This window comes from Cynocephalus volans, chromosome 5 (genome assembly GCF_027409185.1).
Source record: "Cynocephalus volans isolate mCynVol1 chromosome 5, mCynVol1.pri, whole genome shotgun sequence".
Classification (NCBI taxonomy): Eukaryota; Metazoa; Chordata; class Mammalia; order Dermoptera; family Cynocephalidae; genus Cynocephalus; species Cynocephalus volans.
The window spans coordinates 133,455,798-133,473,762 of NC_084464.1; the positions used below are offsets into that span (position 1 = coordinate 133,455,798).

Below are 17,965 nucleotides of genomic sequence, written 5' to 3' on the forward strand. Positions count from 1 at the left end.
AAGAGTGCTGCGATGAACATTGGGGAACAGGTATACCTTCGACTTGATGATTTCCATTCCTCTGGGTATATTCCCAACAGTGGGATGGCTGGGTCGTATGGTAGATCTATTTGCAATTGTTTAAGGAACCTCCATACCATTTTCCATAGAGGCTGCACCATTTTGCAGTCCCACCAACAATGTATGAGAGTTCCTTTTTCTCCGCAGCCTCGCCAGCATTTATCGTTCATAGTCTTTTGGATTTTAGCCATCCTAACTGGGGTTAGATGGTATCTCAATGTGGTTTTGATTTGCATTTCCCGGATGCTGAGTGATGTTGAGCATTTTTTCATATGTCTGTTGGCCATTTGGATATCTTCCTTAGAGAAATGCCTACTTAGCTCTTTTGCCCATTTTTTAATTGGGTTGCTTGTTTTCTTCTTGTAAAGTTCTTTGAGTTCCTTATATATTCTGGATATTAATCCTTTGTCAGATGTATATTTTGCAAATATTTTCTCCCACTCTGTTGGTTGTCTTTTAACTCTTTTAATTGTTTCTTTTGCTGTGCAGAAGCTTTTTAGTTTGATATAATCCCATTTGTTTATTTTTCCTTTGGTTGCCCGTGCTTTTGGGGTCATATTCATGAAGTCTGTGCGCAGTCCTATTTCCTGAAGTGTTTCCCCTATGTTTTCTTTAGGAAGTTTTATTGTCTCAGGGTGTATATTTAAATCCTTAATCCATTTTGAGTTGATTTTAGTATACGGTGAGAGGTATGGATCTAGTTTCATTCTCCTGCATATCGATATCCAGTTATCCCAGCACCACTTGCTGAAGAGGCAGTCCCTTCCCCAGTGAATAGGCTTGGTGCCTTTGTCAAAGATCAGATGGCAGTAAGTGTGAGGGTTGATTTCTGGATTCTCTATTCTATTCCATTGGTCAGTGTGTCTGTTTTTATGCCAGTACCATACTGTTTTGGTTATTATAGCTTTGTAGTATAGCTTAAAGTCAGGTAGTGTTATGCCTCCAGCTTTATTTTTTTTGCTGAGCATTGCTTTGGCTATTCGTGGTCTTTTGTTGTTCCATATAAATGTCTGAATAGTTTTTTCCATTTCTGAGAAAAATGTCTTTGGAATTTTGATGGGGATTGCATTGAATTTGTATATCACTTTGGGTAGTATGGACATTTTCACTATGTTGATTCTTCCAATCCAAGAGCATGGAATATCTTTCCATCTTCTTGTATCCTCTCTAATTTCTCTCAGCAGTGGTTTGTAGTTCTCATTATAGAGATTTTTCACCTCCTTGGTTAACTCAATTCCTAAGTATTTTATTTTTTTGGTGGCTATTGTAAATGGGCAGGCTTTCTTGATTTCTCCTTCTGCATGTTCACTATTGGAGAAAAGAAATGCTACTGATTTTTGTGTGTTGATTTTGTATCCTGCTACTGTGCTGAAATCATTTATCAATTCCAACAGTTTTTTTGTAGAGGTTTTAGGCTGTTCGATATATAGGATCATGTCATCTGCAAACAGGGACAGTTTGACTTCATCTTTTCCAATCTGGATGCCCTTTATTTCCTTCTCTTCTCTGATTGCTCTGGCTAGTACTTCCAACACTATGTTGAATAGGAGTGGTGAGAGTGGGCATCCTTGTCTAGTGCCTGTTCTTAAAGGAAAAGCTTTCAGCTTTTCCCCATTCAGGATGATATTGGCAGTGGGTTTGGCATATATGGCTTTAATTATGTTGAGATACTTTCCCTCTATACCTAACTTATAGAGGGTCTTTGTCATGAATGAGTGCTGAACTTTATCAAATGCTTTTTCAGCATCTATAGAGATGATCATATGGTCCTTGTGTTTGAGTTTATTAATATGGTGTATCACATTTATTGATTTGCGTATGTTGAACCAACCTTGCATCCCTGGGATGAATCCCACTTGATCGTGATGAATAATTTTTCCTATGTGTTGCTGTATTCTGTTTGCTAGTATTTTAGTGAGGATTTTTGCATCTATATTCATCAAGGATATCGGCCTGTAGTTTTCTTTTTTGGTTATATCTTTACCTGGTTTTGGTATCAGGATGATGTTTGCTTCATAGAATGAGTTTGGGAGATTTGCGTCCGTTTCAATCTTTTGGAATAGTTTGTAAAGAGTCGGTGTCAATTCCTCTTTGAATGTTTGGTAAAATTCTGCTGTGAATCCATCTGGTCCTGGGCTTTTCTTTGTTGGGAGCCTTCTGATAACAGCTTCAATCTCCTTTATTGTTATTGGTCTGTTCAAATTTTCTACGTCTTCACGGTTCAGTTTTGGGAGCTTGTGTGTGTCCAGAAATTTATCCATTTCCTCCAGATTTTCAAATTTGTTGGCGTATAGTTGTTTATAGTAGTCTCGAATGATTCCTTGTATTTCAGATGAATCAGTTGTAATATCGCCTTTTTCATTTCTAATTTTTGTTATTTGAGTCTTCTCTCTTCTTTTTTTTGTTAGCCATGCTAATGGTTTGTCAATTTTATTTATCTTTTCAAAAAACCAACTTTTTGATTCGTTGATCTTTTGAATTGTTTTTTGGTTTTCAATTTCATTAAGTTCTGCTCTGATCTTAATGATTTCTTTCCGTCTGCTAACTTTAGGTTTGGATTGTTCTTGTTTTTCTAGTTCTTTAAGGTGAAGTGTTAGGTTGTTCACTTGCCATCTTTCCATTCTTCTGAAGTGAGCATTTAATGCAATAAATTTTCCCCTCAATACTGCTTTTGCAGTATCCCACAGGTTTTGGTATGATGTATCATTGTTTTCATTAGTTTCAATAAACTTTTTGATTTCCTGCTTGATTTCTTCTTGGACCCATATGTCATTAAGTAGAATGCTGTTTAATTTCCATGTGTTTGTATAGTTTCCAGAGTTTTGTTTGTTATTAATTTCTAGTTTTAATCCATTGTGGTCTGAGAAGATACATGGGATAATTCCAATTTTTTTGAATTTATTGAGACTTGATTTGTGACCTAATATGTGATCTATCTTGGAGAATGATCCATGTGCTGATGAGAAGAATGAATATTCTGAGGTTGTTGGGTGGAATGTTCTGTAGATATCTGCCAATTCCAATTGGTCTAGAGTCTTGTTTAGATCTTGTGTTTCTCTACTGATTCTTTGCCTAGATGATCTGTCTAATATTGACAGTGGAGTGTTCAGGTCCCCTGCTATTATGGTATTAGTTTCTATTTCCTTCTTTAGGTCTAATAGAGTTTGTTTTATAAATCTGGCTGCTCCAACATTGGGTGCGTACATATTTATGATTGTTATGTCTTCTTGATGGATCAGTCCTTTTATCATTAAGTAGTGTCCCTCATTGTCTCTTTTTATGGTTTTTAGTTTAAAGTCTATTTTGTCAGATGTAAGCATAGCCACTCCAGCTCGTTTTTCTTTTCTGTTTGCATGGTAAATCTTTTTCCATCCTTTCACTCTTAGTCTGTGTGAATCTATATGGGTGAGGTGGGTCTCTTGTAGGCAGCATATAGTTGGGTCCTGCTTTTTGATCCAGTCAGCCAGTCTGTGTCTTTTAATTGGGGAATTTAAGCCTTTAACATTAAGAGTTGTTATTGAAAGGTGTTGATTTATTCTTAGCATTTTATTGGTTGTTTGGTTGTCTTAGGTGTCTTTTGTTCCTTGCTTTCTGATTTACTGTTTGGTTTCTTTGTTTGTTGGTTCCTTAGGTTGTAGATAGTGTTTTTGTTAGCTTGTTTTCTCTTCATGAATGCCATTTTTATTGTACTAGCGGGTTTAGATTTTTCTTAGGTTTTTATGGCAGTGGTAGTTATTTTTCAGGAACCAAACCCAGTACTCCCTTGAGGATTTCTTGTAAGGGTGGTCTTGTGGTAGTGAACTCCCGCAGTTTTTGTTTGTCTGAGAAATATACTATTTGCCCCTCATTTCGGAAGGATAGCCTTGCAGGGTAGAGTATTCTTGGCTGGCAACCTTTGTCTTTTAGTATTTTGAAAATATCATCCCATTCCTTTCTAGCTTTTAGGGTTTGTGATGAAAAGTCTGATGTTAACCTGATTGGGGCTCCCTTATAGGTGATTTGACGCTTCTCTCTTGCAGCTTTTAAGATTCTCTCTTTGTCTCTGAGTTTTGCCAATTTGACTATGACATGTCTTGGAGAAGGCCTTTTTGGGTTGAATACGTTTGGAGATCGTTGAGCTTCCTGGATCTGAAGATCTGTGATTTTTCCTATACCTGGGAAGTTTTCTGCCACTATTTTGTTGAATATGTTTTCAATGGAATCTCCATTTTCCTCCCCTTCTGGAATACCCATGACTCGGATATTTGAGCGCTTGAGGTTGTCTGATATCTCTCTCAGATTTTCTTCAATGTCCTTGATTCTTTTTTCTTTCTTTTTGTCTGCTTGTGTTATTTCAAACAGCCCATCTTCCAGTTCAGAGGTTCTCTCTTCAACTTCGACAAGCCTGCTGGTTAAACTCTCCGTTGTGTTTTTTATTTCGCTGAATAACTTCTTCAGTTCAGCAAGTTCTGCTACATTTTTTTTCAGGACATTGATTTCCTTGTATATTTCCTCTTTCAGATCCTGTATACTTTTCCTCATTTCATCATGATGTCTAGCTGACTTTTCTTGTATCTCATTCAGTTTCCTTAGAATTATCACTCGAAATTCCTTGTCAGTTATTTCAAGGGCTTCTTGTGCTATAGGATCTAGAGTATGAGATTTATTAACTTTTGGTGGTGTACTTTCTTGATTTTTTGTATTTCTGGTGTCTTTTTTTTGGTGTTTATTCATTGTGGCAGGGGGTTTCACAGTCCACCGGTTTAAGACTAATGACTAACTAGGATGTTGCTGTGGTTGCCAATTTGGTATGGCTCCCACCGTGACTGCTCAGTTGGCCTCTAGTGTCTTGTGTGTGTGGTTGCCTCGGGTCTTGGGCTTCTCCGGGGATCCACCTTTCTGGTCAGCTTGTACTTTGCTGGGCTGGTGGATCACGTACCACAGGGTGTGTGATCTCTGTTGAGCTTTCACTTTCTGTACAGGACTTCTCCCCGTTCCATGTGCTCTGGCCCAGGCTGTTAGATCGTGCAGTGGCGACCCCACCGGGTGTGTGGTTTCTGTCGAGTCTCCGCCTCCCTGGCCGCACGTCTCCCCCCTCTGTGCACACTGTGCTGGGTTGGGGCGTGTCTTCTGCACCCCTCGCCTATCAGCTGGGCCTTCAAGACCCTGCTCAGCACCGCCTCGCCCAGGAAGTCTACCAGGTTTCTGCTAGGCACAAACGACCGGTCTCTCTGGGTGCCTTTGTAGCACTGTGTAGATCTTTCTCGGGTCTTGTTCACCTTTGTATCCCCCCGGTATAAACCGAGTCTAGTGCCCGCCTGCAGCCTGCTCTCCGGCAGGTTCAAGCGGACCTGGGAACTCTCCTACCACACTATTCCCAACCAGAAATTCGTTAGGCTTTTTTCCAAACTGGTGGTCGCAGAGATGGTATCTGCCTCCCAGTAACAGGAAGTTTACCGGGGCCGGAGTCCAGGGTGTGGTGGAGTGACAGTCGGCCCGCCCGTACTTCCTAGCCCTCCCAAAACTGGTCGGGACGCCCCACACCCCCAGCCCTGCTAGAGAACCGTGGAGAGAGTGGGAGAGGAGGTAGGCCCGCAGGGTCCGGAAAGCCCCGCGCCAGGCCAAGCAAATGGGCTCAGTGATGGCCGAGCAGGGCGGAGCTGCCCGCACCTGGGAAAATGGAGGCAGCACCGGGGTAGTGAGTGGCCTGGTGGTGCAGGCGGGGAGCCGCGTGGGCATCCACCCCCCGAACAGAGCTGTGCCAGGGATCACTCACAGTGCTGTGCCAGGTCGGGCGCTCGCTCTGTCTCTGGTTTGTTGCCTTCCGTGTTCTCGGCGCTGCCGTCTCGGGCTGTTCAGTCGCGGCGCCGCTCGGGCGCTCCCAGGAGTCTTCTTTAATGCTGGCCTGAAACCTCGAATCCTGGATAGGGCAGCTGGCCGCCTTCAGTGCGGCCCCAGCCTCCGGGATCCTGGCTGCATCCACAGCAGCCCTGGCGCCGTGTTCCCTGTTTCAAGACTCACTTTTGCAGCTAAGAATCAGTTCTTTTCCTGCTCCACACTTCAAAGCTGTTGCCTGTAAATGAGGCAGCCTCTCCTGCCGGGGGCAAAGTGGCGTTGAGCCCCCACGACCGGCCAGCAGCAGCAGTCCTCCCTTAAGAGATGGCCAGAGGAAGGTCCACAAGTTTCCCGGCTGCCTGAGGCCCAGTGGCCACCTTTTCCACCTCAGCTACTCCGCGCCAGCCGCCGCAGCCGCCGCCATCTTGAAAAACCCTTAAAATTTTTCATTATGAAAAATCAACTAAATACAAAAGAGAGTAATGCAGAAAATGAGAGAAAAAGAAGCTATAAGCCATATAGAAAACATATAGCAAAATGACACAAGAAAGTCCCTCCTTACCAGTAATTAGTTTAAATGTAAATGGATTAAATTCTCCGATCAAAAGAGAAAGATTGGCAGAAGGATTAAAAAACATAATCCATTCAAGTTCTGATGCACTTAGGGGAAGAAAACAATGTAATTTAACTATATGCTGCCTACAGGAGACTCCCTTTATTGGTCAGAGTGGGGTGTTGTAATACCAAAGTCGAGGGTTCTGATTCCCATACTAGCCAGCCAGCAAAAAAAAATAGACTCCCTTTAGATCCAAATACATAAATAGGGTGAACATGAAAGGAAAGAAAAAGATATTCTATGCAAATAGTAATCAAAAGAGAGTAGGGGTGGCTATACTAATATCAGTCACGATAGACTTTAAATCAAAGAAGTTTACAAGAGACACAAAAGGACATTAAATATTAATATAAATACCTAGAATACATAGAGAGCTCCTAAAACTTAACAAAACAATCTGACTTAAAATGGGCAAAAGAGTTATTGCCATCTTAGCACAGTAGGTAGTATGTCAGTCTCATAAAATGCACAAAAGACTTAAATAGACATTTCTTTAAAGGTATGCAAATGGCCAGAAAGGACATAAAAAGATGTTCAACATCATTAATCATTAGATAAACACAAAGCAAAACCACAATGACTACCACCTTACATTAGGTTGGATACTATAAAAACAAAAGCAATAACAAAAACAAAAAACAAAATAGCAAGTGTGAGCAAGGATGTGGAGTCTATATCCAAAGAAGTGAAAAGCAGGGTCTCATACCCATGTTCATAGCAGCATTATTCACAATAACTAAAAGGTAAAAGCAACTCAACTGTTCATCTAAGGATGATGGATAAACAAAATACAATGGAATATTTTTCAGCCTTTAAAAGGAGTCCAAGAAGAAATTAAACAGTAAATCAAAAAATTTCTTGGACCTAATGAAAGTAAAGTCACATCATACCAAAACCTGTGGGATATAGCAAAAACAGTACTAAGAGGAAATTTTATTGCAATAAATGCTCACATCAAAAGAATAGAAAGATTTCAAATAAACAACCTAACTCTATGCCACAAAGAAGTAGGAAAACAAGAATCAAATCCCAAAATTAATAAATGGAAAGAAATAATTAAGGTAACATCAGAATTAAATGAAATAGAGACCCCCAAACTGATACAAAATATAAATGAAACAAAAAATTAATTTTTTGAGAAGATAAACAAGAGAGACAAACCATTTAGCTAGGCTAACTGAAAAAAAGAAGAGAGAAGACACAAATAACAAAAATCAGAAATGAAAAAGGAGACATTACCACTGATCTTCAGAAATACAAAGAATCATTAGAGACTAATATGAACAACTATACACTAACAAACCTGAAAACCTGGAGGAAATGAACAAATTTCTAGACACATACAAACTACCAGGACTTAAGCAAGAAGACATAAAAAACCTGAACAGACCAATAACAAGAAACAAGATTGAAACAGTAATCAGCAGTCTCCCAACAGAGAAAAGCCCAGGACTGGATGCCTTTACTGCTGAATTCTACCAAATCCATTAAAAAGGAATTAATACCAGTTCTCTTCAAACTATTCCAAAAAATTGAAACAGAGGCCAATCTCCCAAACTCATTCCATGAAGCCAGCATCACTCTGATACCAAAACCAGACAAAGACACAGCAAAGAAAGAAAACTACAGGCCAATATATCTGATGAACATTGACACAAAAATCCTCAACAAAATATTAGCAAACAGAAAGCAGCAACACTTAAAAAAATTATACACCATGATCAGATGGGATTCATCGCAGGGATGCAAGGATGGTTCATCATATGCAAGTCAATAAATGTGATACACCACATCAAAAAAATCAAGGACAAAAACCATATGATTATCTCAATAGATGCAGCAAAAGCATTTGACAAATTTTAAATCCCTTCATGGTAAAGACTCTCAGCAAATTAGGTACAGAAGGAAAATATCTCAACACAATAAAAGCCATATAAGACAAATCCACCACCAATATCATCTTGAATGGAGAAAAGCTGAAAACCTTTCCCTTAAGAACAGGAACAAGACAAACATGCTCACTCTCACCCCTCCTATTTAACATAGTATTGGAAGTACTGGCCAGAGCAATTAGGCAAGAGAAAGAAATAGAGAGCATGCAGATTGGAAAAGATGAAATCAAACTGTCCCTTTTTGCAGATGACATGATCCTATATATAGAAAAACCTAAAGACTCTACCAAAAAACTCTCAGAGCTGATAAGTGATTTCAGTAAAGTTGCAGTGTACAAAATCAACATGTAAAAATCAGGCAGTGTTTTTATACTTCAACAATGAACTAGCAGAAAAAGAAATCAAGAAAGCAAGCCCATTTACAATAGTCACCAAAAAAATAAAATACCTAGGAATCAATTTAATCAAGGAGGTGAAAGTTTGCTACAATCAGACTATTAATCACTGATGAAGGAAACTAAAGAGGACTTGAAAAGATAGAAAGACATTCCATGTTCATGGATTGGAAGAATTAACATTGTAAAAATGTCCATACATCCCAAAGCTATCTATAGGTTCAATGCAATCCCCATAAAAATACCAATGACATTCTTCACAGAAATAGGAAGGAAATACTAACACATGCTACAACATGGATGAACCTTGAGGACATTATGCAAAGTGAAATAAGCCAATTCCCAAAAGACAACTGTATGAGTGGACTTACATGAGGTATGTAGGTAGTCAAAGTTTAGGGGAAAAAGAAGTTGGAGGTAGCAAAATGGAAGTGTTGTCAGGCAACTACTTGGTCTGGTCAGAGCTGAGGTTCCCTTAGGGAAGAAAATGGAAAAGGAGAATTTAAAAGATGTATTTGGGGTCATAGGATATAGAATTTTGCACAAGAAGTTAAGATACCTATTACAAATTTAGTAAATGAAGAGATACTATGAAAGGCTTTGAGGACAGAAGTAACATGATTGGAATTTTCTTTGTAAAGATTAATAGAGCACTAAGTGTAGAATGTACTAGAATGGTGAGTGACTAAATGTAGAGGACTAATTGGGAAGCTGTTGCCATAGTTCAGATAAGAGGCAGCAAGTGTTGGCTAGGGCAGTGCCAGCCAATATGGAATAGTGAAAATACTAGAAGATTTGCTAATGTTTGATTTCTATATTCTTTATCAGTTTCCAGTAGTTGCCCCAATAAAGAAATTAAAATACAATTTTGAAAAGTGAGAGTGATCCAAGTCCAGTGAGCACGCGGGAGCCATGTCATTCACCCCTTGGGCCCTGAAAATGAAAGCGGTAGCCAAGGGCCTCAGCCCTACCCACTGCCACCATAGCACAACCAGGCTGATCATGGAGCTGGAACCAAAAGCCCCAGGGGCCCTGAGATGGGGGTCCCAGGGCCTTAGCCCCACCCCCCTTTCTCACTCCCCACCAACAACATCTTAGAGTATACTTGTAGACATGAGTGTTTCTACGGGGCGTGCAACTTATCTGCTCATGTCCTTCATCAAGTTTCTGCTTAGATTTTTCTAATTCACTTTTAAGAGTTTTTTTTTTTTTCATTAAGGACATTAATCTTTGTGTTAAATTTGTTCCTTATCAATTGACATTGAAATTAATAAATATATATATATTATTAAAAAAGAAAAGTGAGACCTTAGAATATTTAATATACAGCCATAGTTATCTCTATTGTACAACTCTGAGATGAGAAATGGTGTACTCTAGGTCATTGAAAACTACCTAAGAAGGCTGAGATATCTGTTAGATGAATGAAAATTTGGTGCTATCTTCTGGCAAATAGTAATGAAAAGCTCTCTTTAAATATCAAATCTTGGCCATTAGATCTACAAACAAATTTATACAATTAATATAAGCAAAATCATAGCAATCACCTACAAAACATATCCTTGAAAAAGATCAAGAGAGATAGGATAACACATCTAGAAAATCATTATTTTAACATATTTATAATAAAGAATGGCCACTTGATAGTTTTTCCCACATTTGTTTTGATTAAAATCTGAAATGCACAGATTTAAATACAACACACTGAACCATTTGAAACATATTTACCCCAAGACTTCTTAGTTATCTCAAGTAGATATATAAAATAGAAGCCTAGTGTTTTGGATTTCTGAGACAGTTCTGATTACAAACATACTTTCCTATTGTCTTTATTAATCTTGAAAGTGCACTATATTTTTTAATATATTTCTACTTAAGCTACATTTCTCAGACTGTTTTCTAGACACAGAAAATGCTCCAAAATTCTTTGTTAGATTACATGTCCTGATGTGGAGTTTTAAACTGCAGTTGACTTATGTGAGCCTGAAATCTGCTTGTGGTTTCATCCATATATTTGCTAAGTCCTTAATGTAGTAGGAGACAGAAGCGCTTTGACCTGGGAACAGAATAAGGAGGTGAAACAGAATAATTAAAATGCATTTTCTAGGGCCGACCCGTGGCTCACTTGGGAGAGTGTGGTGCTGATAACACCAAGGCCATGAGTTCGGATCCCTATATAGGGATGACTGGTTAGCTCACTTGGGAGAGTGTGGTGCTAACAACACCAAGTCAAGGGTTAAGATCCTCTTACCAGTCATCTTTAAAAAAAAATGCATTTTCTAAGACTGCTTTCAAAATGTTCAATCACTAGGTATAACAAAAATCATCAGTTATTGAAGAAGACATTACCAACTTAAAATAAGTATACCTTAAATATTCAACATGCACTGGGCATATGACCATGCTAGGCATGTGACCATCTGGGGAAAGGACATTCCAGGCAGAGCTGTCCAAATACAGAATGTAGGAAACACAGAAGTACCAGACACGGCTGCTGTGCTTAAAAAGCATTTAGTCTTGCTGGAGAAACAATGTATGCACACAAACCCCTAAAACAATAGTATAAATTAATATGTGCTCAAATATCAAAATACTTTTCCATATGGGCTAGCTAATTGGACAAGCCTTTTTTTAACTTATTAAACGAATGAATGACTCTTTTAATCTGTAAACCAGATCACCTTGATCATAGGTGCAGGCATTCACTGTAGTAAAAGATGCTACCTACACACTCACAAAGTAGAGTGCCTGGTACAAGAAGTAGTTAATGAAAAAAATGTTGAATAAATAGATTCATCATTGAGTTAGATTATTGGACATAGATTGTCTCTCAAGAAATCTGTGAGCTTTCTTCTATGGGTCAATGAAATCTTCTGAGCTAAATTATTTCTCTCTTAGCCTCCCGGAAACTCTCAGAGCTATACTTCATGTCAAATTGTAATGATCAGCTCACTACCATGATGCCTTGTAACAACTACTTCCTCTACTTTATTCATACGGCTTCTAGTTTGTCTTTATAACTAAACTGTCCTATTTTTTAATTATATTATATATAATAAAGAACTTCAAATCCTTCTAGAACCATGTGAAGTATAAATGCTAAATAAAAAAATTAAATTAAAAAGAGAAATGTAGGGCCAAAAAGGTGGGTGACTAAGAAAAGAATGCAATTGACTTTGTGGATATATCAAACATACTGAACAAGATGTGATATTGGACTGTCTGTGAGGAGGAAAAGAGCTTGACTCCTCTCTTTCCCTTAACATCCTACATCTAATCTTTCCGCAAAACCTGTCCATGAGACCTTCAAACTTGATTCAGAATCTGGCCACTTCTCAGTACCTAAACTTCTACCATCCTGGGCTAAGACATCATCTCTCTGCCTGTCCCGTCTTTTGTTGACCTAACCCCTAGAGTCTATTTTCTACATAGCTGCCAGAGTGACCCTCATAAAACTTAAGTCAGGGTATGTCACTTCTCTGCTCAAAACTCCCCAGTGGCTACCTTCTCCCTCAAGCAAAAAGTCATTACACTCCATGAAGCCTTTGCAATCAAGTTCCTCCCACCTATCTGCCTCCACCACAGACTTTGCTCCCCTCCCTCTTGTTACTTCAACCTCACTTACCTACTCATTGTTCCTAATATGCCAGACACAGACTCTGACTACAGGATCTTGGAACTTGGAATTCCCTTGGCCTGGGATATTCTTTTCTCAAAAACCCATATGACCTAGTCCCTCACTTCCTTCAGGTTTTTTCTGAAATGTCACTGTGAAGCCCTCTGATAACCTGTTAAAAATCTCAGCCCCATGCTTGCCACCAGAGTCACCTTCTCTGCTTTATTTTTCTCCAAAATACTTATCTCCATCTCATATCATAGATAGATGATAGATACATAGATAAAGATAAACAGCTAGATAGCTAGATGATTATCTTTTTTAAAAAATGTGCCAGGCTGGCCATCTAGCTCAGTTGGTTAATAAAGTGCTGATAACACCAAGGTCTGGGATTCAATACCTGTACCAGCCAGCTGCCAAGAAGTAAATAAACCAATAAAAATTTAAAATTTACCATCTCCCCACACTAGAATATAAACCTCAGGGAGACAGAGATTTTTAATCTATTTGGTTCACTCTCCTGCCCAGAACAGTGCCTGGATAAAATAGGTACTTAAAAAAATTATAGAAATGAATGAATTAAGACAAGAAATAGAGATGTCATTAGTTGATATAAAACATGAAGGTGCAACCAGGCTCCTCAAAACGGAACTGATGGGACATCTTTGTGGAGATATTCAGAAGAACCTTGGAAATTTGGTTCTAGGGAAGGCCATTCAGAAACAAATCAATTCAATTCACAATGGAAGTGACAATAGAGTTCTTACATTTTAGAAACTGAAGCTCTGGCATGGGAGATATGAGGAATACTTATGATACAATGAAACGTGAACAAAGGGAAATGATTAAGTGTGGAATATACTAAAAAGCCTATGTACTTAACAGGGCCTGGTTTTCCAAAGCCTTGCAGTTTCAAATATTGACCTTGCAAGGACTGGAAATTTCCCTCAGGCTATAAGTCTCTGTTGCAAGATAAGGATTGTCGCACAGCAGGTTGCTGGCTCAAAGACAGACTAGTTACTGGTTGTTTTGTAAAGATACTGAGAGATTGCTGTAAGATCACTTAATTGTCTACTGGAATGTCATCTGGCTTGTTTCACTGAAAGTTACCAGCCTATATTGTTAAACTATAACCCCACCTTTGTTCTCTTCCTGTAACTTCCTGGTCCGGAAAATAAATGCAGGAAGAGAACCCCAATTTGGCATTAGTTTCCCAAATGGAAGGGTTGGCTCTTGCTTGGGCATTGCCAGGGAGATTAACCACTTCAGGGCCTCTCACTGCTCAGTAGAGATGGGCTTTGAGTAATCCTTTGCATCTCCGTCACCCAGGGGAAGTGGGGTGACAAATCTGTGGGGGGCGAAGCAACGCAAAGCAACAATTAAGATAAATAATATTAAATTTTGTCAAAATTAGGCTATCTCTATAAGCAGTTACAGTAGTTAGTTGGTGTGGTGTTGAGAACATTTCTAAAAGATGACTCCTTTTAGCCATGGTGCATTGGGAAAGTAGTGTGTTAACCGACGAGATATTTTTTAGGTGTATAAGACACTGGTTTGCTTACGTTAAGATTAACAGTGCTGCCTTCATCGTACTTCATGTCTCTTTAGTCTAAACCTGATTTGAACTTACCCAGTTCTGCTCTATCACTTCCTCGGTTATCAGCTTAAACTTTAAGGATTTTAGTACATTAACTTCATCAGATATTTTATCAATGGGAAAGGAAAATTACTAATCCTAAACTGACATGAGACTCAATTTTGCCATTTGCTCACAGTTTTCAAATTACAGAGTTACACAGGCAGGTATTTTTCTGTTCAGTGGCAAGAAATCAAAGACAAGAGTTTAGATCTTGTTCTCTACTAACTAACCACCCCTGTGACCCTGTGCAAATTATGCTGTCAGCTTTCCAGATGCATTCTCTCCATGGAGAGATATTCACATTGAATGGGATGATATCTAAGCTACCTTTCAGCACTGATTTCTGGGATTTCATTATTCATATTCACTTTCCTAATATATATATCCATAGTAGATGAAAAATAAACTGTTTTAAAATAGAGTTGATAGTGCATCTATGCAATGATCCTCAACAAAGCTTTCCCAGGTAAAACAAGTTGAGGTTCATGACTGAATTTTTCACAATCTGTCTCTTTACCTGTTAGGATCATTACAGGGGATCCAGTTTACTTGAGGGTCTGGGATATCCTCCAAGTATGGGTAGAGAGTTTCCCTGGAGAAGTTCCAGCCGTAAATACCATCTTCTGGAGTCACAATAATATGTGCACCCTGTTAAAAATGTAGTTTAAGTAAAATATTTCTCAAATGGGAAAATAAAGACAGAACCTGCAAAAGGAACGGAGGAACTGAGTGGCTGAGTAACAACCACCTGGGCTTTCCCACCCCCCTTTTACTCTTATTCCTTTGTTTTCTATATTGTTATAATTTATTTTCTTTTCCCAAGCACTTTAATTTTCTCATCCTGCCATCATCATCTCTATATAATGTTTTCATTCTTTCATAAACATTAATATAAATTTTCAGGTCACTCACAGCTCTGCCACCTGTGGCAATTATTAACTATAAACCCAGCTCTTCCCAAAATCACCCCTCTCCCTGAACTTTGGGAGATGGCTGTGCCTGACACTGTCAGGATTGATTTATAAATCAAATTCTCTGTTTACCTCCTCCTCCGTTCCAGCCTTCCTTTCACCATACCCTGCAAGCATGATTCCTGCTCCTCAGAAGGGGGGCGAGGAGGTCACCCACTGGTTACCCGAGCTATGCCAAGCCTAGAAGCACTCCCTGAGCTAACCTGGGCACCTCTGCTATGGTCTTTTAGAAAATAGTTGTACTAAGAATGAAAAAGAACATCAGAACTCCTGATAACCTTTCCAACTTTAGTATATATAATACTATATATTGATAGATACATGTAATGTGTATGTATCCATGACTTTCATCACACTTCATATATCTTGGTTTATACCTAACCTGTGCATGTCTTATTTAAGCCATATTCATTCAAACCACACGTTTATAGTGTGTGATTAGCTTTAAACTTAACCCTTTATTCAACTCAAGGACTTACTATGCATTCACATATACCCTTCTATCTTTTAATTAAAACAAAGTACAAAGTACGCAATACACACTGGTAAGTAATTTGCAACTTAAGTTTAATTGTCTTCAGCTACAAACTTATCTTAAAACGTGCAAACTCTTGAAAGAACAAGAGTACACCAAGGCCACTCATGCTCTAAGAATAGCACCTGGTTCCTGACCCAATTATCCTCTGTTCTCCATCTGTAGCAGAAAAGAAGAACAAAATTGTTGAATTTAAAGCAAGTTCCTCAAAGGTCTATTGCTTCTTCATGATGACTGAACCGTTCTTTTCTTCACTTTGTTCTCACTGTCTGGGAAGTGTAATAGTGTCCTTGTACTAAAAATCAAGAGGAAAGTAGGATTCTAATTGTAAAACAAAGGTTCTTAGCTACCCTGAAATATATGTCATCCAAAAGTGTAATCCATCTGGACAGTGAGGTTGTCTCCTCAGACCCCATCCTTTTTCACAGAACCCAGCACACTGCAGAGATGGCAGAGATAGTACCTGCTTTGCTGCGGCCGTGATTGCTCCTTCCAAGACATCTAGATTCTGGCTCATTAATTCGAACGCCTCTTCACGAGACACTGGTGTTAGGGTGGCATTGGGCAATATCACTGCATGCTCATAAACAGCTGCAATGAAAGTATCCAGGGAGCTGGCTTTTAAGACACAGAAAGCTGAAATTGCCACATAAGCCAGCAACTGAGAAGTCATTGTTCCAAAGTCCAGTGACTGCTGCAAAACAGAGCCTGCCCTAAAATTTATAGAGAGAAAGCACAATAAATCACGTGGTTCTCAGAACTTAATACCTTAAAAATAAATTACAAAAGAAACATATGGCTTCACACCATTCTTAGACAACAAACACCCTCCCTTACTGTAGAGATTTGTGGGGATCCAGCAGGAATTGTGTGGGTATTAGTTTGCTAAGGTTGCCTAACAAAGAATCACAGACTGGGTGGTGTAAGCAACAAAAATGTATTGTCTCACAGTTCTGGAAGATAGAAGTCCCAGATGAAGTGTCAGCAGGGCTGGTTACTCCTGAGGGCTGTGAGGGGAGGGTCTGTTCCAGACTTCTCTCCTTGGCTTGTAGACGGCCGTCTTCTCCCTCCTCTTCAGACAATGTTCTCCCTGGTTGTGCGTCTGTGTCCAAATTTCCCCTTTTGATAAGAACACCAGTCATTAAATTTAGTGTCCACCCTACTCCAGTATGACCTCATCTTAACTAATTAGATCTCCATTATGACCTGATCTTAACTAATTAGCTCTGAAACGAGCCCATTTCCAAATAAAGTCACATATTGAGGTACTGGTGGTTAGGACTTCAACATATGAATTTATGGAATTCATATGTTAGAACTTCAACATATAGCAGTACATGTAATTTGAAGAATAAGTAGCTTTACAATTTTGAAATTATTATTACTATCATCATGTAAACATTTGAGCTCCACACTTTCACTGACTTTAGTTTCCTCAAAATAAGGAAGCCAGGATAAAGAGGAATACAAATGAGTTACTCATTATCTATTGCAATATAACGAATTATCCCAAAATTTAGTGGCTCCAAAAAGCAAACATACATTATCTCACATATTCTGTGAGTCAGGAATCTAGAGGCAACTTAGCTGGGTGCCTCTGGCCCAGGGTCTCTTTCAAAGGCTGCAACTGAGCTGCTACCAGGGCTACAGTTATCGCAAGTCTTGACTCAAGGAGGATTCATTTCCAAGCTCCAGACTCCTTCACATGACTGATGGCAGGCCTCAGGACCTCCTTACCTGCTACCCAGAGACTGGCGTTCCTAGCATCACCACAGGGGAGCTCATATGGTATCTGGATTCTCTCTGAGCCAGGGAGCAAGAGAACCCCCCCAAGATGGAAGCGACATTCTCTTTGTAATCTAATCTGGAAAGTGACACCTCATAGCTTTTGTTGTATTCTACCCATTAAAAGCATAGTCAGTAGTAGGTCCAGCCCACACTCCACGGGCGGGGATTACACAAGGGCATTAATGAAGCAGGAATCATCGAGGACTGCCTTAGAGGCTGCTTACAACAGAGGCAATGAGAGGGAAGTATAAAGAGCGAGAGGAAGTATGAAGAACAGCTAGAGACAGGCTGGCCGGTTAGCTCAGTGGGTTAGAGCGTGGTGTTATAACACCAAGATCAAAGGTTCGGATCCCCTTAACAGCCAGCCAATAACGAAAACAATAGCGATCCCCTTAACAGCCAGCCAGTAACGAAAACAATAGCTAAAGATGGAGTGAAAGAAAAATAATATAAAATGGAGAAAGAGCTTATAGGTTTTGATATGGAATAAGTAGGCAAATTTTGTTTCAGTTGTGAATAAGTATAATATTTACAGAATTAGTGTTTATGATTAGCTATTTTATTTTTAGGTATATTTGATTTTGAATGGTGTTTTTATAATTCAATTTGCAAATGAGCATGTCTGGGCTTTTTTACTTC

General features: G+C 39.1%; 1 protein-coding gene and 1 long non-coding RNA gene across 4 annotated transcripts in view; one reads left to right on the plus strand and one right to left on the minus strand.

The window, feature by feature from the left end:
* The window catches only part of LOC134378031 (pantetheinase-like), a 34,907-nt gene that overhangs the window by 15,932 nt on the left and 1,010 nt on the right, over nucleotides 1-17,965 (minus strand). The window contains exons 2-4 of the mRNA XM_063096943.1: nucleotides 16,488-16,657; nucleotides 16,002-16,251; nucleotides 14,550-14,680 (exon numbers count right to left, since the gene is read on the minus strand). Coding sequence (XP_062953013.1) covers nucleotides 14,550-14,680; nucleotides 16,002-16,211 — 341 coding nt within the window. The 5' untranslated portion in view covers nucleotides 16,212-16,251; nucleotides 16,488-16,657. The remainder of the gene's footprint in view (nucleotides 1-14,549; nucleotides 14,681-16,001; nucleotides 16,252-16,487; nucleotides 16,658-17,965) is intronic.
* The window catches only part of LOC134378035 (uncharacterized), a 79,713-nt gene that overhangs the window by 9,908 nt on the left and 51,840 nt on the right, over nucleotides 1-17,965 (plus strand). The window lies entirely within an intron of this gene.